Source organism: Miniopterus natalensis, chromosome 9, assembly GCF_054644295.1.
Source record: "Miniopterus natalensis isolate mMinNat1 chromosome 9, mMinNat1.hap1, whole genome shotgun sequence".
Taxonomy (NCBI): Eukaryota; Metazoa; Chordata; class Mammalia; order Chiroptera; family Miniopteridae; genus Miniopterus; species Miniopterus natalensis.
Window position 1 is genome coordinate 56,063,609 of NC_142089.1, and position 21,539 is coordinate 56,085,147.

At 37.6% G+C, this 21,539-nt stretch overlaps 1 protein-coding gene and 1 long non-coding RNA gene across 4 annotated transcripts in view; both read right to left on the minus strand.

The window, feature by feature from the left end:
• Positions 1-2,825: 2,825 nt before the first annotated feature.
• LOC107535774 (uncharacterized) lies at positions 2,826-6,796 on the minus strand. 2 transcript variants are annotated; one of them, XR_001603069.2, is made up of 3 exons: positions 4,692-6,796; positions 3,843-3,953; positions 3,370-3,390 (listed from the first exon to the last, which is right to left on the minus strand). It is a non-coding gene; the product is annotated as an uncharacterized LOC107535774 (long non-coding RNA). The 2 variants fall into 2 exon arrangements; XR_001603068.2 differs by having other exon boundaries at positions 2,826-3,953.
• A 1,974-nt stretch (positions 6,797-8,770) lies between these two features.
• The window catches only part of KYAT3 (kynurenine aminotransferase 3), a 43,310-nt gene continuing 30,541 nt past the window's right edge, over positions 8,771-21,539 (minus strand). For both annotated transcript variants that reach the window (XM_016211334.2, XM_087820569.1), the window contains 6 exons: positions 18,024-18,100; positions 16,447-16,536; positions 14,432-14,618; positions 13,204-13,277; positions 12,860-12,946; positions 8,771-9,171 (listed from right to left, as the gene is read on the minus strand). In XM_016211334.2, coding sequence (XP_016066820.2) covers positions 9,109-9,171; positions 12,860-12,946; positions 13,204-13,277; positions 14,432-14,618; positions 16,447-16,536; positions 18,024-18,100 — 578 coding nt within the window. In that variant the 3' untranslated portion in view covers positions 8,771-9,108. The remainder of the gene's footprint in view (positions 9,172-12,859; positions 12,947-13,203; positions 13,278-14,431; positions 14,619-16,446; positions 16,537-18,023; positions 18,101-21,539) is intronic.

Consider the following 21,539-nt stretch of genomic DNA (forward strand, 5'->3'; position numbering starts at 1 on the left):
AGTTGGATACTATTACGGTCTCCATTTTGTGGATGGAAATACTGAGGTACAGAATGGTTAAGTAACTACCCTGAAGTCACACAGCTAGTAAATGACAGACCGGGGATTTGAACCTTGGCAATTTGACTACAGAGTCAATGAAAGATGCCTCCTAATAGAAACTCAATATACAGAAATGCATATTTACAGATTTTAACATCAGGGAATGAATTAAACAAGCAGTGTGATTGCAGCATTTGTGTGGGCTTCATTTTATGGGGCAGCTGTGCTCTAAAATATTCTAGCCAGCTGTCCATATAAGGACATGTGTGTTTGTCAAATCATGTGCTACCTAAACTGAAATGTGCCTGGCTCATATTCCATTGCTAAATGTACTTGCATATGTGATCCTGAATCTAACTTTTCCATTTGTTTGTTAATTTATCTGAAATCTTTTATTCCCCAATAATGGTGGCCTGAACTCCATTTGAGAATACATCCAATTTTTCACTGAGAAAAGACAAACATCTCTGAAGTTCCAGAAAGTAGAATGTAGGCTTAAAACAATAATATATAAGTAGAAAATATTAACTGTCAATTATCTCCTTACAGAATCAGGGAGGAGAACTGATAGAAATTAATTCACTTTTAATTCAATATTTAGAGAGCAGTAGTTTTCTTTTAAACTTCTAAATCACTCGATAAAAACAAAACAAAATAATTCTAAGGGTTTACATTAATAGCTTGTGACTTTTTAAACTCATGTTTTTTCCAAAAAGATATCATTTGGCATTGTGTGACTTCAAAACTTAAGCTGCATTATTTAGTATTGTTTCATTTATGTCTTAAAGCTAATGATTTTCCTAAAATAACAACTTTCTCATTCTATAATAAAAAATGGGGAAGAGGGGGGATGCTATATGAGACTATAATTTCCTAAAAATGTTTTTAAGCACGCTTACTTTAGTGTAGATAAGATTTGCTTTTTAAGTCCTATTAATGGTTTTCAAGTGCCCTGATGAACTATAGGGGGAAAAATGAGAACATGAAACATGTTCATATTTCTGTGACCTGTTACTTGACACTTTCTTAAAGACTGAATATTTTTTAACATTTGATGTTTATTATTTTCATTAAAAATCACATGCTAAAAACCTTATTGTATAAAATAAGTACCTACTTTCAAATAACCTAATATTACTTGAATATTAAATTAAAACTCTCAAACTATTTATTATAAAGTATGACCCTCCAATTAGGACATAAAATTGCTTCTCTCATTCAGTCATGCATTGCTCGCAGTGTTATAAACTGATACAAACCTTTTAGAAAGCAATCTGGCAGTCTTCCAATAATGATTTAGATGTTAAAGCCTCTTGAGCCAGGAAACCCCTTATGAGAACTAGAGTACAGAAATAATCTAGAATATGGGATACTATGTTCAGGAAGATGTCCACTGTAATGTTATTTATAATAACATAAAATTAGAAACACAAAAATGCTAAAAATAGAAAAATTGTAACTTTGGTTATAACGCTTTAAGACAGGAAGCAACCCATACTTTTGAAATAGGAGAATGATATTTAAAAAGTCCTTAAAATCTTAGTGCAGTTTAGGTGTTGAAATCAATCAATGTAACAAGGACCTTTTCTAAACAGTGCTTTGCCAGGGCTCATTCTGTTACTTCAGGTGCTTGGAAATAAACTGCAGTGAACTCACTGAGGACTGAAGCACCCTATTTTTCTTTGGACCTTGGTGACTAACCTTTTGCATACAGAAAACACCCAATAAATGCTGGTTTGTATGAGTCATTGGTGGATTGAGTGAAAGACTATATTTTTTAAATGTCATTATTCTGACTGTTCTTCACAATAATTAAAACAAATTAGTGAGGCCTACCGAGAGAGTTTTCCCATTATAGCTATATTTTTCTTCTTTTTTCCCCTAAGCGCTTTCTCTCTTCTACAAAATTGTCCATTATACCTGCCCATCCTCACTATTTTCTGACCTTTCCTACCTAGGGTTTTGTTCTTTCACTTAATGAGACGGAAGGACCCTGCCCCACGCTTTGTGAAGTAAAAACATTGCCACTCACCATCCATCCGCTGATTTTAGCCATAAAAAAAAAGCTAAAGGAGTTCACCACCACCAAACCACTATTATAAGACAAGTTAAAGGGGGGGGGGGGAGGATAAATAAATATGAATAATAAAATGGCAACAGGTACACATCTATCAGAAAGTACTGTAAATGCAAGTGTTACCTGCTCCAAGCAAAAGGCATATGGCAGTTGGAGGGACAACAAGACCCTTACAAATGCTGTCTGCAAGAGACTCCCTTCGGGTCGAAAGACACGCACAGACTGAAAACGCAAAGGATGGAAAAAGATATTTCATGAAAACGGGGGAAAAAGCTGGGGTAGCAATACTTACACCAGACGAAACAGAAATGAAAAACAAAATAAACAAGCGGAACGGAAACGAACTCATAGAGAACATTTTGACAGTTGCCAGATGGGAAGGATGGGTGGACAATGTGAAGGGATTAAGAAGTACAAATTGGTAGTTACAGCTTAGTCACAGAGATGGAAAGCACAGCACAGGGAACATAATCAATAATACATATTAATACATATTGGAATAACTACGTATGGTGTCGGGCACAGGATTTATCAGGGTGTTAGATAATGTCTAATCACTAGGTCATACACCTGAAACTAATACAATGTTGTATGTCAACTGTAACTGAAAAAAAATAAAGTACAATAAATAAAAGTAGTGTTATAAGTCATCTCAGGAATTTACACAGTCAATGGAGTTATGGTGTTAGAAGACGCAGCACTAAGGTTTCAGCTAAAGTATAATTTTATACTTTTTTAAAAATATACATTTTTTATTGTTACAGAGGAAGGGAGAGGGATAGAGAAACAGAAACATCGATGAGACAGAGACATCAATCAGCTGCCTCCTGCACGGTCCCTACCAGGGATGGAGACCGCAACCCGGGCATGTGCCCTGACCAGGAATCGAACCAGCGACCTCTTGGTTCACGGGGCGACACTAAACCACTGAGCAACACGGGATGGGCAATAATTTTATAATTTTAATGGACAATTAATGAGAGGGCTAAAAGAGTTTAAGAAAATAATACTACAGACAGGATAACCACTTTTCCTGACAAAAGGACAAAGTTATTACCTCCCTTTTTTTTTATTAATTAAATTTTTAAAATCCTCACCCAAGGACATGCTTAGAGAGAGGAAGGTGTGGAGAGAGAGGGGAACATTAATGTGGGAGAGAAACATCAATCGCTGCCTTCCGTCCGTGCCCTGACGAGGTAGGGGCCGAACCAGCAGCCTTTCGGTGCACGGGGTGACGCTCAACCAACTGAGCCACTCCAGCTGGGCTCCACCTTTTTAAACATGAGATTCAACAAATAAAAATTTTACATTTTATAAGAAAAAAGTGCTGTATTAAATGTAAAAGAATGTAGCAGCTGTCTAATATCATGAAGTTAATATTGATTAGAAAATCCAATTACTTCTACAATTTATTTTGATATATCCCAAGATAGCTGTTTGTCAGCAGGTGAACTTCCTATTTAATTGGCATGATTGAGTAATTAAATGTATTCTCAGAGCAGCAATAAAATGAAATTCTCTTGTCTCAGGAACATAGTTGAGGTTTTTGTTGTGTTTTGTTTTACCCATGGGTTTATTCAACTGAGACCGAGGAGACTTCCTGCTTTATCTAGGAATAATTTTTTATTTAACATATTTGGTGGTTGTGTGGTTATATAATTGTTTTCATCATAAGAATGATGGGGAAAATTCATGAATTTGACAAAGATTCGTGATGATTTACCTTTCTCTCACTAAATCCTTTAGGTCCCCATCATCTTTTTTCTGGGCTCCTGCAGGAGCCTTCTGACTGGCCTCTCTGCTTCCAGGCCTTTTCATCAGGTCAATTTATCATCTAGAAGAAAAAAAAAATTGTTCTTTGTACCACATCCTCTATATCAGGCAGCAATGCATTCATCCATAATTAACAGAAAACTTGATTACAGATACTTTAATAAATAGGGGTTTATTTGTCTCAGGCATTAGAGTCTGAGGTTAGTGACAGTGGCTCCAAATTGCTTCCAGGGTTTCAGTCTTTTCCCATCTTTCAGCTCTGCCATGCTCATTACGCAGGCCTTCATTCTCGCTCAGTTGCTCTATGAATGCAAGATGCCCGCTGCACCTCCAGACCTCACTTCTACATTACAGGTAGGAAGGAGGCAGAAAGATGAAGGAAAAAAAGACAAAAAATTTCAGGCTAACTTTGCCTTTTATCTTTTTCCATTAAGGGAAGCTCTTCTCCAGCATTTTTGACTAGTTGGAAGGGAAGCTGAGAAATTGGGTATTTGGGCTTGTTAGCCTCTATAGTAGTAAAGGAGAAGGTGAATATTATCGGCTTTTGAACAGCCAAACCATAGTTTTTGTTTTACTCTATCTGCCATTAAAATTTTTCAAAAATTCATCAGTTTACTGTGTGAAATCCGTATCTCAGTATTGTTCAGTATAATATCAGACTGACTTCTTTCATAACTTTAGGAAATCTGTAGATAATGTATCTTCATTTTTGCTAGTACACTTGCATTACTGAGATCTCTTCAGAGAAAAACAACCAATAGTACTTTCCTGTAGAAAGATATTTAAGAAATTGGCTCACATGATTATGGAGGCTGGCAAGTCCAAAATCTTCAGGGTGCGTCCGCAGGCTGGGAATCCAGGAAGAGGTTATGTTGCACTTCATGTCTGAAGACTGTCTGCTGGCAGAATTCCCTCTTGCTCAGGGGAGGTCAGTCTTTTGTTTTATCAAGGCCTTCAACTGATTGAATGAGGCCCACCCACCTTATGAAGGGCAATTTGCTTTACTCAAAGTCCACCTACTTAAATGTTCATCTCATTCAAAAACACCCTTACAGAAACATCCAGAATAATGTTTGATTGCACATCTGTACACCAAGGCCCAGCTGACATATAAAATTAAGCACCATTAATACACCACCTAAATTAAGCATGCTGAACATCAGGAAATGGCATGTGCTGAAAGGCAGAGAGAAAAGGGCTCAGTTAGAAAATAAAATAAGTTCAGTACACATTCGAGTAGGAAAAGATGGGAAAGATGAGACTGAAGCAGTAAGATAGAGCATATCATGTAGGGTACTGTAGGCTCTGATGAGGAAGCTAACCTTTACGTTAAGAATGATGGAGAGCAATTAAAGGTTTTAAAAGTCACTTAAGATGTTTGCTCACCCATTTCCCCCCTTCTTCATTCTGTTCCCTTCTTTCAACCAATATACTTTGAGTTGGCCTTGGGTTGGCATAAGTTATTCAGTATGTCCAACCTCCTTGGACACAGCAGGGAGCTCAGGAATGGGCCAGTAAGACACACTATACCATTTGCTGGAGCTTCAGAGAGAAAGTGTCCTCTTTTGCTGGATTTGCTAGTGTTACCATGATGCTTTGAAACTGCTGCCACCCTGTTGCTATCACAGGAGGGGCGATCTGAAGATAAAGCTTCATCTAAAACTGCTCAATGGCCCAGCCGGGCGTGGCTCAGCGGTTGAGCATCGACCTAGGATCCAGGTGATCGGGGTTCGATTCCCAGTCATGGCACATGCCCAGGTTGCGGGCTCGATCCCTGCTCAGGGACCCGCAGAAGGCAGCTGATCAATGACGACTCTCTCATCATTGATGTTTCTATCTCTATCTCTCTCCCTTCCTCTCTCTGAAGTCAATAAAGATATATTTTAAAAATAAATAATAAAACTGCTCGATGAAGCCTGGTGACATATAATCTGAGTCCAGGAACAAGCTGTAACTGAAACTGTTCAGTTGAGACAGACCATTCCTTTTTATTTGATTTACAGTCATATGGGTTACGCTTTCTGTAATCTGAAATGTGACTATTCGTAATATATTAACTGTTAGAATGTTGATTAGTAATCTAGTTAAGAGCAGTGGCAGTTGGGGTAGAGAGAAGTAATTGATTTAAGAGATATTTGGGATAAATATTAGGATATTTCGATATTTAGGATGTGGGAGAAAAGTTACAAATGATTTCTAGATTTTCTGACTTAGGCAACTGGGTTGGGGGCACCATTCACTGAGGGGAGGAGACAAGGCTAGATAAGGTTTGCCTATAAAATGTCCACATGAGATGGCAAATGGGGTGTTGCATATATGGACCTGAAATTCGATAGGACTAGGCTGGTAAGAGATTTAGGAGTCACTTGCACATACAGTAGATTAAGTTATTTAGTGAGAAAGAAAAAATACCAATATTTAAAAATAAAGGAGACCAAAAAGGATCAGCCAGAGAGGGGGGAGGCAATTCACAGATGTGCAGTGTCACAGGAATAAGAAAGGACTGGGTTTAAGGCCAGAATGGACTGCAGTGGTAAATACGAAGAGGTGAAATCAGATGGGACTGAGAAGTTTCCTTTCAATCTAGGAACATGGAGATCACCAGAAAATTTAGAACAATATTGGGTGTGGAATCCAGATTGTAGAGGGTTGAGGGTAAGAGAGGTGTGTGTGAGAGAGAAAGAGGAATCATCACATGGGGAAAACACGAGTTATTCCACTTTGCATTAAATCTTCTCAAAAATCCAGAGCTATCATTAGTCTTCTTCTTGTTGATAATACTGACATATGTGGTGCTCTGATCCAATCTCATGTCTTTATTATTAATATGCCACAGACCCTCAAATGTATATATATCCAGCCTCTTTCCGAAACTCCATCCTGACTATACAGCCACCTACGAGCCCAGAAAGTTGAATGGGCGTCTCAAACTGAACATGTTCAACACTGACCTCCTGATCTTCCCCAAGCCTGTTTCTCCTGGTGGTTTTTATCTACTTATCTATTTATTTATTTACTTAACCTCAGCGATGGCACTCAATCCTTCCAGTTGCTCAGGCCAAAAACTGGACTCTTTCTTGAGCCCTTCTTTCTCATGCCCCTTATAACCTCTGTGAGCAAATTCTGTTGGTCCTGCCTTCAAAATATATCCAGATCTATTTACCCTTCCGCTGTCACCACTGTGATCTTTTACCTGAAGTACTGCAATAGGTCTCCATATGCTGACATTTGCTGCCCCTGCAGTTTATTCTCAACATAGCAGCCAGAGTGATCCTTCAAAAAGATACACGAACCTCAAGGATTTGAGATTTCCTCAAGAAGAGAGTGCAAGGAATGTACTCTCAATAGCAGGAAGGAGGAAAAACAGGTGGAAGTGAGAAGACCAAGTACCCAGCGTTCAGTGAGGGAGGAACAGGCTAGAAACTGCAACCTAGATGAATGCAAAGGTGAGATTTAAAAATTGGAAGGCCAGGCACTTTGAGGAAGAGAGTAAGTAGAAGCTGAAGATACAAGAGAATGGACTGAACCCAGTCCTGGAGAATGTGAGAAGAAATAGGATCCAGGGCACAGACGGTGGAATCAGCATTGGACAAGGCCACAGAGAGTGAAAATGTTATCAAGTCCCCAGCAAGAGTGGACAAGCTAAATTTAAAAATTTACATGGGATTTGTATTGCTCTGTAGTAGTTAGCTCTTGAGGTCCTGGGCCTCCTTCTGGATGGCTGAGCCTGGTTCTGTTTAACCACCAATCCTCCCCAATCTGTCCCCATCCCCAGGAGGAAACGAAGAAAGGATGGCTGCTGATGTTCATGTTAAAGGCTCATTCTTAGGATTCCTGTTGAGATTGCTGGTCTGGTTGCTTCTGTTTCTTTACATTTTATTTTTCACAGAAGCGGGAGATGAGGTCACTGATTGTGCTACTGGTGGTGGGGATTGAGGTGTGAAAATAAAGAAGGTTGGACATTCTTATTATGAAGAATAGAAGAATATTAGAAATTGCTACTATAGTAAAAGGTGGAGAAAGCTCATTAGGGGCTTATAGAAGAGTTAAATCTAGTTAAGTTCAATGATGTGCACTCATAGTTGTTAGAATCTGCCCAACTGCATTTGCTACAGCTGTGCTCTCAGCACCCCAAGTGATGGATGATGAAGCCTAAGCTGGATGACAAAGGGAGTAAAGATATAAGGGGGCTGAAAGGAATAAAATAGAGCATTCTATGGACTACAGCAGTGATTACCAAACTTAAGATTATCTGGAAAGGCCAGATTCTGAAATAATTATTCAGTAGGTCTGAAGTGAAGACTAGAACCTATTTTCAACAAGGATCCTAGCTGATTATGATATAAGAGGGCCATGGACGATTGTTTGTGAAATAGATTTGAAAATACATATATTGAGTTTAAAGATGTGATATTTTGAGAGGAAGAGGAGACAGATAGATAGAAGGAAAATATTGTAAGGACAGGTGGTTATAGTATGAGATAACTAATTTATTATTTCAAAGGTGGAACAGCCTAGAAAGATGAAAGGTTCAGGGTGTGGCCACGGGAGAGGGTGGCTGAAGTAGGGGTCACCATTACCAGATTGAGGAAGACAAAGTACCAAAAGCCAAGGTAATCCATGTGGACCTTGAAGCCATCCCAGATAATGGCAGTACTTGGAACAGAGGCAAAACTGAGCAAAGTTCAAAGTCAGCGAAGGGGAAGGAACTACCGGAGGGCAGATAAAGCAAAAATATGAAGTTGAGAAAGGTGTAAACTGGTTGAGTTTTTTACATGGTGGTGAAGTAAAACTGGCTAACATTAGTTGAGTCTTTGCTTGCTAGGCTTTACATACCTCAGTGCATTTCATCCTCACACACAACTCATAAACTTCATATAATGTAGATGCTATTTTTATTCCCCTTTTATGATGAGGAAACTGAAGCACACAGAGGTTAAGCAGAAACCGGCATCTCACAGTTTTTATCCACAATGCTATACTGACTCATAAAATGCTAGTTGAAGGTGTTTCAACAGAATACATTTCAATTGAAAAACAAAAATCAGATCTCTTGAATATTGTTAGGGATTAACTTATTTAGGGAAAAAATGGAATATTTCTTTAAATTTCATCTGTACTGAACTATTTGTTTTGCAATATCCGGTGAGTGGCAGTACTAATAACAGTTCCATACTAGGTCATCTAATAGAAACATTAAAGCAGTTGGCCATTTATCAAGACTTCTGTCTACTCCATGCCTTGATGATTTCTTCAGCAGCATCTAGTGTACTGTCTTTCTGTAAATAAATGAAATAACCATCATTACATATCAAAATAAATTCAAGATGAAGTGAAGTTTTAAATATAAAAAAACATACCAAAGTCAGTTTATCAGGAAGAGTAGTGCAGGGATTTAGGAACCAGTGCTCCTCAACTCCTGGAAACTTCAACTGGGCCCAGTTGAGCTCCAGACTGTCCTTGGCCTCCATAGCAACGACAGAGCCCCCAGAACATTCATTAGTGAACAAGCCTTCCCAGCAAATTAAGTCACTGGAAGCCTTGCCTATACTAAGCCATAACCCCAGTAGAAGCATGGACAAAGCCTGGGATATGATGTCTGCAGTGTCTTCCCTCACTTCGGTGGCCAAGTACACAGGTCCCAAGCTCTTTAAGGAGCCCAGTAGCAAATAAAACAAATAATTATTATAATTCTATATCCCATTGCTCTCTGGCTGGAAAAGGGAATGAACCTCACAAGAATTTAATAGTAGAGGAATTAGAGAAGTATGATGCCAATCACTACCTCATACTGTTTTATGATGCTGGCTGCCAGTTCTGGGCACTTTATTGCTACTATTCTGACACCAAAGAAATCTACAACGTATTTTTTTGGATTAAAAAAAATTTTTTTTAATTTTTTCAATTACAGTTTACATTCAATATTATTTTGTATTAGTTTCAGGTGTACAGCACAGTGGTTGGACAATTATATACTTTACAAAGTGTTCCCCCCAATATTTCCAGTATCCACCTGGCATTATACATAGTTATTACAATATTATTGACTGCATTCCCTATGTTGTGCTTTACATCCCATGACTATTTCGTAACTACCAATCTGTACTCTCAATCCCTTCACCTTTTTTAGCCAGTCCCCAAAGACCCACCCCTCCGGCAATCATCAGTCTGTTCTCTGTACCTATGAGTCTGTTTCTATTTTGTTTGTTCATTTATATTGCTCTTTAGATTCCACAAATAAGTGAAATCATATAGTATTTGTCTTTCTCTGACTGATTCATCAGTAGGATGAACCTTTAGGATATCTGATGGATATCTGATCTCAAGTAAAGAGAAATTTTCAAAAAATAAATGCAAAAGCAGACCTCCAAAAAGAAAACAATGAAATTAATATCTAAGTACAGAAACAAGTCAAAGAGTACACATTATACTCCCACTCTCAATCTATGAAAGTGTCTTACTGAACTTTTTAGTTGTTTTGGTGGCTCCAATGTAATAGATAAAATTTCAATGCAGTTTAAATTTTCATGTCTCTTACTAAGAGTGAGGTGGAGAAATCTTTCATATATTTGACAGCTACTGAGGGTTTTACCCATAACCATTGTAAGGTGCTGCTTTTTGGCTTATTTTGTCCTAAATTCAATCTGCTCATTTTGGATTTCCATTTTCCTGGCATGTTTTGTCATCCTTTTATTTTCAGTCTTTCCAAGAGATTGAGTTAGGCATGTCAGCTTTCCCTAGGGACTCCTCGGAGCTGCTCCACTATCTTCCAATATTGAATGTTGATGTAAAGGAGGCGAGTTCACACCGATCCTCATATCCTGCCCCCGTGCAGGCCTTGACATTTTTGTCTAGATGCCAAAGAATCATTTGCTTATCTTTAAAGTCCAATATATTACATAAGGTATATCTCAGTGTTAATCATTCTGTGACAATTTCTCCTGAGATAAGGCATTCCTTTTCAATTGTTAGATTTGTTTGTTTTTTTTGAAATGGAAAGCATTCTCAAAAGAAAGCTATAAAATTCTTTACCGGTTTTATTTGTTCTGCTTCCCCCCCCTCCCCCCAGTGGCTCTACCTATTTTGTCTTCCACATCTACAATTTTACTAATATTTTTAAATTCTTTGTTTTTTCCCACTCCTTTTTGCCCACTCTTCTCAATCCTTAATGTGCTTACAGAAGTATTTAATGTTCTCTGTGCTGTTTCCATTGTCAGTACAATTACCAACAGCTTTATTTTTTCCATTACATTTCTTATCTGAGCTCTGACAGCTACCATTTCATTTTCTTATATTATCTTACTTAACATTCCTACTGTTCTGAATAAACAGTATGCTACCTAACTGCTCTGTCTGGGATTTAAAGATGTAGAAGCGGGAGCCTTTCTAGGCGTCTTCTCTCTACCATTACTTTTTTTGGCAACTCTTTATCACTTATTTGGGAATTCGTGAATTTGTTTTCCATTCTCTTAGTTGTTTTTTAAAAATAATTTCCACAAAGAGAATGAGGAAGAGCTGTGTTTGCCATTTTAAAACTGGAAGTCTAATTTATTTTTTTCTTTTACTAGTTCTATTTATATTCAAATAATATACCTCTAGAGATAGATATCTAGATCCACTGCAAGATGAGAATGTTAATGGCCTTACCCCTTTCTCTATATTTTAGTCAATTAAACATTGACATTGTTAGGTTGTTAACATTTACATTTTATTATAGGTAAGTCTTCCATTGGTTGTCCCTAAAAGTAGAAAATAATGTTTACATCAATCTGACTAGTTTTACAGATGAATGTGTTGGTATAGAGAGTGCCTTGATGTCAGTATGACTGTTTTCAGTAGCAATCACATCTTAAAAACAGCAATAATAAATGTATTATTTTTTACAGATCTGATGATGAATTCTTTCAGCTTTCATTTATCAGTGATGTATATATCACTTTTCGTTTTAATGAATATTTTCCTAGATATAGAATTCTGGGGCTGATCTATTTTTTACTACAGCATTTTGAAGATGTCATTGCATTGCATTCTGGTCTCTGTTCTTTCCAATAAGAAGTTAGCTAACACTCATATGTGTCCCTGTGCATGTGAAGTATAGTTTTTCTCTGGCTGCTTTCAAAATCTTATCATTACCTTTAGTTTTCAGCAGTTTGACTATGGTATGTCTAGATATGGGGTTATTATTATTATTATTATTTTGTATATTCTGTTGTGGTTCACTGAACTTTTAGATCTGTAAGTTGTTTTACACCAAATCTGGGAAAATTTTGGCCATTATTTCATAAAAGATTTTTATCTGTTACATTTTCTCTTTTTTTTTTTTTGGTACTCCAATTACATGTAAACTGTCACTTGATATTGCCTCATAGACCTGAGGCTCTGTTCATTATTCAAAAATGTTTTTTCTACATCTGGGTCACCTTGAGATCTGTTTCTATTGGCTGCTTTTTTTCCTTTATTAAGGATCACAATTTTTTATATCTTTTTTTTTTTAAATATATCTTTATTGATTTCAGAGAGAGGAAGGAAGAGAGGGAGGGAGAGAGAGAGAAACATCAATGATGAGAGAGTCATTGATCGGCTGCCTCCTGCACGCCCCCTGCTGGGGATCGAGCCCACAAACTCAGGCATGCGCCCTGACTGGGAATCGAACCCCGATCGCCTGGATCCTAGGTCGATGCTCAAACGCTGAGCCACGCCTGGGCGGGCCAATTTTTTGTGTCTTAACATGTCTAGTAATATTTTAGTGCATGCTCGATATTGTAATGTTACATGGTAAGAAGTCTGATTATGCTGTAAACTCAACACTTGCTCTGGTAGGCAGTTAATTTCATGGCAGCAAGACAACATTTAAAACTGCTTTATAAGCATATCATCTCTGGCAATAGAAAAAATGGTGCTTTATAAATAGGACGGAAGGACATTCTAGGAAGGAAGTGTGTTTTTTCAGTAGAACATAAAACTTACTTTAATGAAGCAAAATCTCACAAACTTCTCAAACTGTAATTTGGTCTCTTTGTTACAGAATGCTGAAACTGGGATGGCTGAGAGTTTCTAAAAAATAAACAGGAAGGTAAAAGAAGAAAATTACTTACATTTCAAATGTTAACCACAGACATTAGAAAAAAATGATACTTCTAAGTATTCACAACAGTTAGAAAAAAAAAAGATATTAAGTACCTCCAAAGAGCCACAAGTGAACTACCATGTAAGAAAACTACAGTGAACATTGTTCAAAGCATGTCAGCTAGTTTCCTTCACAAATTAACTGTAAAATACAGCACAATATTACAAAGGCCAATGAACTTTACCTTATTTTTAGTCATCCATTTAACAAATTTATAGTCATAAGGTTCATTGTTCTTCATTTCAGAGAGGTCTGCATCTAAAACAATGAAAATTAGATAACCTATGTATTGTATCTGAGGCAATATGTATGTCATATAAGTCTGTCAAAATTCAAAATTTTCTTAGAAGATAGTCACAAAATCCGCTGGAATCTCATACTGCACATGGCTGGGTGGAAGCGAGATGTCACAGATAAGCTTTACCTATGCTCTAAGGCAGTACTCACATATACACCTGATTTATCATATTTCTGCATACACTTCTTAGCACTGGAAGAGGGTAGGAAAGGGGAAGCAAAGAAAAGTGTTGCCTTTCCATCTAGAAATAATATAAGATTCTATGATCATTATTAAGAAAACGACATATAAACTTAGAGTATTCACCATAACACTTATATCTCCAAAAAGTCATCCATCCACAAGCGTAAAGTGTCTGTATTGTAACCTGTCATTATCCCCAACTCCTAGGTCAGTGTCTAGCACATAAGTAATAAAAAGAATATTTGTTGAATGAGTAAATTAATATTACTCATTATTTATAAAGGGAAAGTGACTGTGGAGATCTTCCAAGTGATATTCTTATTGTTTGCCTCTTTCATCCATACATTACGCTTTTAAAAAAATGTTAAGTTTGGGGAAAATCTTCAAATATGTATTCCTATTCTTATCTCTTGCTCCAATCTTGCTTTAAGATCTGGGCTAGATATTTCTCTGGCATTCGGCTTCAGCAATCCATATTTTATATTGTTTCAATGTTATTGATTTGTACTCTTAGATCTTTTTGAATGGCCCAAGGCTACTAACATTGATGATTACTGCATTCAGCGGAATTTTATAATTTATTGCTCAAAACAGACTGAGACAGTTACCTTGTTTCTTTTATTCACAAAATACTACCGGGTCTCTTCAAATTAACAGTGGAAAAACCTTGACATTGGAGAAAGTTTCACCTATATTTTAAAAAAATCTTAATATGTTTTTACTTAATGATTTTAATTTCCAATCTCCACAGTCACATTTAAGGTTAAGAACCTAAAATTCCAATTGTGTAAAAACGCTGATATTGTGAAAGTCCATTTTTTTCATAAATAAAATGCTGATATGGCTTTGACACCAATCTTTTCTCCATAATTCTGATATAACATCACACATAAGTTTCTATACATTTGAAATAATAAAAACCTTTACAAACCTAGCAAAGACACATTGGCAATGATGAAGTAGCCCCCATCAGGAACTATGGGTTTTAGGCCAACACTTCCAAGTAAATGTACCATCCGATCTCTTTTTGCTTCTAACTCTTTTGGCAAAGAATTAAAGTAACACTCTGGGTCGTCCATGCGCTTCATTTCCATCCAAAAAGCTTGAGCCAAGGCCTCCTGTATGTTAAGATTGAACAATGTGAAAAGGAAATATGGTAATGTTATTTATTACTGAATTTACTGGTATAATAAATACTGTCTGAGTAATAATATTATTGGCCAAAAGTCATTCAGGGAATTACAGCTGAATTCCTGTGGACCTATGGTAAACTCTATAGGATAATGGAAGAATCTGTTATAAGTAAGAGGTTAAATCTAATGTGAAGAACTGAGAATAAGCCATGAAAATCCAAACTGAAGAAGAGGTGTTATGTAAAGATGACATACTTGGAAATGAAAGACATTATGTTATTTTCTATTGAGGTGAGCTGTTAGAATGACTTGTTAGATTTAAGTCTGAAAGATGACCAGAGAAATGATGAACTAGCCATCCTTTCCCCTTTACCTTGGAGGACTCTGTAGAAATGAAAGCTCACTCACTGTGTTATTCCCTATAGGTGTACAAATCCATCCCACGTAGGTGGGACAAGTGCCACAGGGGTTAGAAACAATTTTCTGGGGCATGAGAGTGACCTCTCTACCCTTCTTCAGGAAAGTCAGAAGACACAGGGGTGAAATTGGGCCCAGAGAAAAGCCAATGTTGTTAGGCAGGTGTCTGAGAGGCAATAGAGCCTATCTATTAATTCCACTTATTCCCTCCCCCCTACAAATAGCCACTTTTACTAGTTGCATTATGGATCTTTCCAGAGATCCTTTAAGAACACGTAAGCAAACACTGTCCCCCTTTCTTATATAGAACATAGCAAAAATATACACTGCTGGGTATCTTGCTATTTTTACTTTACATTATATTCTGGAAATTTTCCATATCAGTAATTATAGAGCTTCCTCATTATTTCCCTTTCTTTACTTTTAATTTTTAACAGCCACAATGGTAGACAGAATAATGGCCCTCAAAGATGTCCATGTCTCAAGTGCCAGAACCTGTACATACGTTACCTTGTTTGGTGAAATAAAATTTATGAATGTGACTTAAGTTAAGGATCCTGAGATGGAGAGATTGTTTGGGATTGTCCGGGGTCTAATGCAATGACAATGATCCTTATAAAGGGAAGAAGGTGGCAGGAGGATATGTGTTGACAAAAGCAGAGGTTGGAGTGATGTGGCCACACACCAAGCGTGCGAGCCGCCCCTGGAAGCTGGAGAAGCCGAGGAACGGACTCGCCCTTCCAGCCTCCAGAAGGCCCGCAGCAATGCCCTGTGAACCCCATTTCGACTGCTGACCCCTAGAACTGTAAGATAAAAAATTTGTGTTGTTTTAAGCCACTAAGTTTGAGGTAATTTGTTACAGAGAAATTACCTGTAATTTCTGAGAATACAGAAATTACAGTAATTTCTGAGAATACAGTCCTATGATATTTAAACGTTTACATAGATCAAGGTTTACTTAAACTTAACTGCCTGTAGACGGATAACGACTATCCCGTATTTTCTGCAATACATGGCCATGTACAGACAGAGCTTCTTACCCGTGCGGGTAATAATTATGGGGTAAATTCCCAGAAGACAGACTACTGCTTCATAGTACACACGCATCTCTAATCTGGCTTGGGGCTGTCACTGTCCTCCAGAGAGTTTGAAGGTTTGTAATCCCACCAGCAACGCAGGAGTGTTCAAAGTTAAAACGATGTATTAAAAAAACAATAACAACAAACTATTCTTCATAGCAATGACTGTGTGTCTGCTCCTAAATTCCCAAATTACACTAGAAGCCCTGTTCAAAGAGGGCATGAAGGAAAGAACTGAGGCAATTCAAACACACAACATGAAGGTAACACCTTCACCAAAAGACCATGCCTCGACCCCAAGTTACCGTAACACCTACCTGTAAAGGAGTTGCACAGGTATAGAGGCTGTTCTGCTGAACTGTCTGCAAATGTTTTATTAAGTGGTAAGGACCAATGGACCAGCCAAGCTGGAAAAGGTAAACGCAAATTTCAAAAAATGAATCTAATCGTATGTATCAAATCTAATAGAGTATATAAGCTTAATGCAATTATTAAATATATTCGATTCTAAAATGTTCACACAATGAAAGTATTTCCGTTTGAGAATCATTTCAACACCTCTTTTTGTATAAAAGTTTCCAGCTGGAGTCACTTAGCTGCTCTCAGAGGTAAATAGTACCTGCAACCAATACTCTCTCCTCTCCTCTTCTCGTTTGCTACTTCTGATCCTCTGGAGGTCTAAAAACCTGCACCAACGCTTGTCTGAGTTACATACAGACTAAAGTAACCCTGAATGAGGGCCTAAGGGATTCTTCCATTATTTGGTGCTGCAGGCATCTTCCTAACTTTTTTTAATTAAACTTTTGATTTTGAGATCATTGTAGATTAACATGCAGTTGTAAGAAATATATAGAGAGAGATTCCTTGTACTCTTGACCCAGTTTCACCCAATGGTGACATCTTGCAAATCTATAGTAAAAATCACAATCAGGATACTGCCATCGATACAGTCAAAATGTAGAACACGTCCATCATCACAAGGATCGTTCGTGTTGTCCCTCTGTTCCCATGAATACTTCCCTTCCCCTCGACCCCGCCCACCTCTAGTCCCTGGCATTTTTGCCATGTTTAGGAGAAGGAGGTTTGAAGATAACCAAGTTTCGACTGGATAAACTGTTGTGCTTCAGAGTGCAAGAGTTAAGTGCACGGATTTGGAAGCCAGCTTGCAGGCCCTGGTATGAATTTATTAGCAGTGTAACCGTAGGCAAGTTCCTTAAGTTCTCTGTACTGTACTTTTATTGTCTGTAAAATGGAGATAATAGATTATACCTACCTCATAACGTGGTTATGAGAATGAAAGGAATTAGTACATGTAAAGCGCTAAGAATCTGGCACAGCCCGGCTGGCGTGGCTCAGCGGTTGAGTGTTGACCTAGGATCTGGGAGGTCGGGGTTCGATTCCTTGTCAGGGCACATGCCTGGGTTGCGGGCTCGATCCCCAGTCGGGGGTGTGCAGGAGGCAGCCGATCAATGACTCTCTCATCATTGATGCTTCTATCTCTCTCTCTCCCTCTCCCTTCCTCTCTCTGAAATCAATAAAATATTTTTTTTAAAAAAGAATATCGCACATAGTGAAAGTGCCAAAATATTGCTATTATTATTTATTCTTTTATATTAATAGCCACTAATCTGAACAGTCTTTGCAAAGGAAAATGTGTCATTAGTTGGTTACTTATAAAATGAAACATTACTTATGTTTTCTTACTTATAAAGAAATGATTAGGTCCCAAAGAAAATAAAGGTCAATATGAAAGCTGAATGAGTAAACAATAAGCAAAATATCAGTAAGTATAAAACCCTGTGTAAACTAAGTATATATGCATTTAAAACACAAAAAAACTCTACAAGAAATAAAGGACATGCCTGTTTTTAAGCAATTAAATTGTTCATCTTACCTTCCAGCCAGTTACACTGAAAGTCTTTCCAGCACTTCCTACGGTTACCGTTCTCTCCCACATACCTGGAAAAGTGGCTGAACAGAAAAAGAAAGAAAAAAAAAAGGCTAAGTAATTGTTTTCCAATCAATCTACATTTGCTGCAATCTAGAAACATAAATGTATCATAGTGTAGCCATAGGTTTTTAAAAAGAAAATGTAACTTTAAGCACAGTTGAAAATGTTGCAATGCTTGAAAACACTATAATATCGCACCAAAATAATATGTAATAGATTGAATAATTTTAAGTAGCAAAATTATTTCCAGGGGTGGGAGTGGCAGAGGCGCCAGAAGGCAGGGTGGTGGGCTGGCTCTGTGTCGGGGTCACATAAACTGGCGCCCAGCACTCAGTGATAACAGTAGCTGTGTGTTCAATGTAATCATTCTGTAGCATGCCCTGGTGGTGATCTTGGCTATTGCTGATTTCACCTCTATTCTGCCTACTTGCTATATCTACAGAATCCCTAGGGCAATGATTCTAAAAATGTGGTCCCTACACCAGCAATATCAATACACTGGGGAACCTGTAAGAAAGGCAAATTCTTGGACTGCATCACAGACCTACTGAATCAGAAACTCTGCAGGTGGGGCCCAGCAAACTGTATGCCCGTGCAGGAATGTGTTTTGCTAATAACTTTATTGAGATATAAATCCCACACCATATAATCCATTCATTTAAAGTGTATAATGCAATGCTTTTTAGTATACCCAGAGTTGTGCAACCATCACTATCAATTTTAGAACTATTTTTCACCCCAAAAGAAGCTCCATACTCTTTAGATACCAACCCCTCATATCCTCATGGCCAATAGCACTAGAACTTTTGCCTGAACAGAGCTTATCTAACACAAGTATTTTCTCCGTAATGCACAGGACAGTCTTCCTGCACTTAGAAACATTAGATAGCACTTCAGCCCCATGCTTAGGGGCCACTTTAAACAACAAAATCACCAACAAAAGGACACTTGCTTGTGGTAGGAGCTGAAACAAGAAGGCAGAGGGTTGCCTTGTTGACCTCAACTAGGAATGTGCCTATCAGGTGACAAATTTTTCACCCCTCTGCGCATGTCTGAGAAAGAAGCACTGTAATGATATGGGGGTTACAAATATATTGTAGTGAGCAGGTGAAATCACAAGTACAGATTCCACGAATAATGAGAAATGACTGTTACACGTTTCAAGTTGATTGATACCTTTAATAAAATCATTCATTCATTTATTCATCCGCTCGTTAAACATTTATCAGCAATGATCAGGGGCCAGGGACTAAGCTAGGTCTAGAGGAAACAAAGAGAAGAAAGATACAGTTCTTCAAGAAGCTTAATGTCTAGGGCTCGGGGACAAATAAGACTCTTGTAATAGAGTGTGACACTATAATAGCAATAGGCATGGAGTACCGTGCAAGGATAGAAGGTGTTCGGGGTGGCTCTCCGTAGCCAGTCACGCTTGAGCTGAGACTTGGAAGATGTTTGCCAGGCAGGGAAAGGGAAAGAAAGGTAAATTTTGGGTGAAGGGAATGCAGAAAACAAAGTCCTGGAGGTATAAAACGCAAGAGTTTGTGAATTTTGCTGGATAGTGGTACATTATTTCTCTGTTCATCTCACAATGCTACCTACAACACTGCTTTCTGGGTTCCTCAAATAATTTAGTTGTGAAGATCTTCAGATGCAATCCCACAAGTGTTTTGCTTCTTTTTTAGAGGTACAATAGATGTTCTTGTATTGTTCTAAAAGTGCTGGGACACACAAAGGGAAAATAAATACCCATTTCTGGGGGTGGCGGTGGGCTAAGCTGTTTTCTTAAAGTAATCTTCTCATAAGAAGTGCTTACTAAAATGTAAAGTAACTAAAAGAAATTTCCAAACAGAATGTATATGTAAGTAATTTCAGTCTATCGTGAAACACCTGCCAGTGTTTGTAAAGGTAGGAAAACTGTGTAAGTCAGAAAAGTTATAATTGTGTTCACCATAGAGTATAACAAAAATGAAAAGATAAATGAAGAAGATATTCAGAGGGTTCATTCAAAGAAGGAATATTCTAATATTTGATATAAGTAATTTTATCTTCAAGTTCTGAGACAGTTCTAGGCTTCCAAAGTAGTCCAAAGACCACCACGACACACGTGTGCTTTCCTATTTGACCAGAGAAGGACCTAAACTATGCATATTGCAGAGTGTCATTCCCTTTAAAGTAATAATATATATCCAGAATCAGAGAGGCCTATTAGTTAGAATATTTAGAAATAAAATCTTTGAAAATAAAAGTTACCCAGAGAAATTAATACAATCCTAACATGTTTTCACCATAAATTACACATGAATTAATTTACACCATAAATTAAAAAGTACTCCTGTCAAATGTAGGTTTCATACACAAACTATCAAATCTAATTTAGTATTTCAAAGGAGAGCTAATTTGTTGATGGCTATTTTAGCCACATAAAAGTGGTTGTAAGCTGATCAGATAGTTTACAAAGAATTTTATACTAATTTCCCAAATCTCAATAGAGTAGTAGACAAATATCAGTATATCAGTATATCTCTTCCATGAGAGGTTTCTTTTGTTGACTGAAACGTCTTTTTACTGAAACCTGGAGATATCATTTGAATCAAGGATCTGATCCGATATTTCAATAAAAGGGACCCTAAATCATTTTAAAACTTCTAGATGTTCATGTCCTTTCAATCTCAGAGATTTGGGGAGCCACAGAAGTTAAACAGATGCCCACAGCACTGAGTGTGACTATTGTAATCTGGGGGGGGGGGAATATCTTTGCAGATCTGATGCTTTAAAAAACCATATCCAGTATCAGTAAGTTTGCACTTCTCATTTATGACCCATGATCCTGAAATCAGCCACAGCACCAATAACAGTTATTCACAGGCGACTCGGGCTTCAATAGAAGTCAGATGAAGATCAGGGGCATCACGAAGAGCGCTGCGCCAGGGAAAACTGCCTGTGACAACGTGAAGGTGATGCCAGCTTCACGACGCGTGGCGACACGGCCTTATTGCATTACATTAAAGCACTAGTGTTGCACTCGGCGAGTTGATGGAACAGTCATTTTGCATCGTTTGTGTAACAAAGGCCAATGTACTTGATAGAGTAAGTTTTCATGCAACCGAACTGAACTCTCTAAGTAATAAAATACTGAATTCATTTCTTTCGTGGTTTAACTTTATGGGCTGTTATAACAACTAAAAAATCTGAGTTAAAAATATATGACTTGATATCTCTAGCAAACATTATCAGTTACACTGCTACCATGAAGGGCTTATAATATAACGTAAGGCTTAAATATAATACAGGTTTAAAAAATAACTTCATGGTTAAAGTAATCTTTGAAAGAATATTGCCAAGCTGAATTAACTAAAATGCTAAAGATCTGAGTCATTCTCACATAGACATGAACATACATTTTAGGTTGAATATAAAATTACATTTACTCATTAGATAGATGTCTCTCCCTCTCTGCTT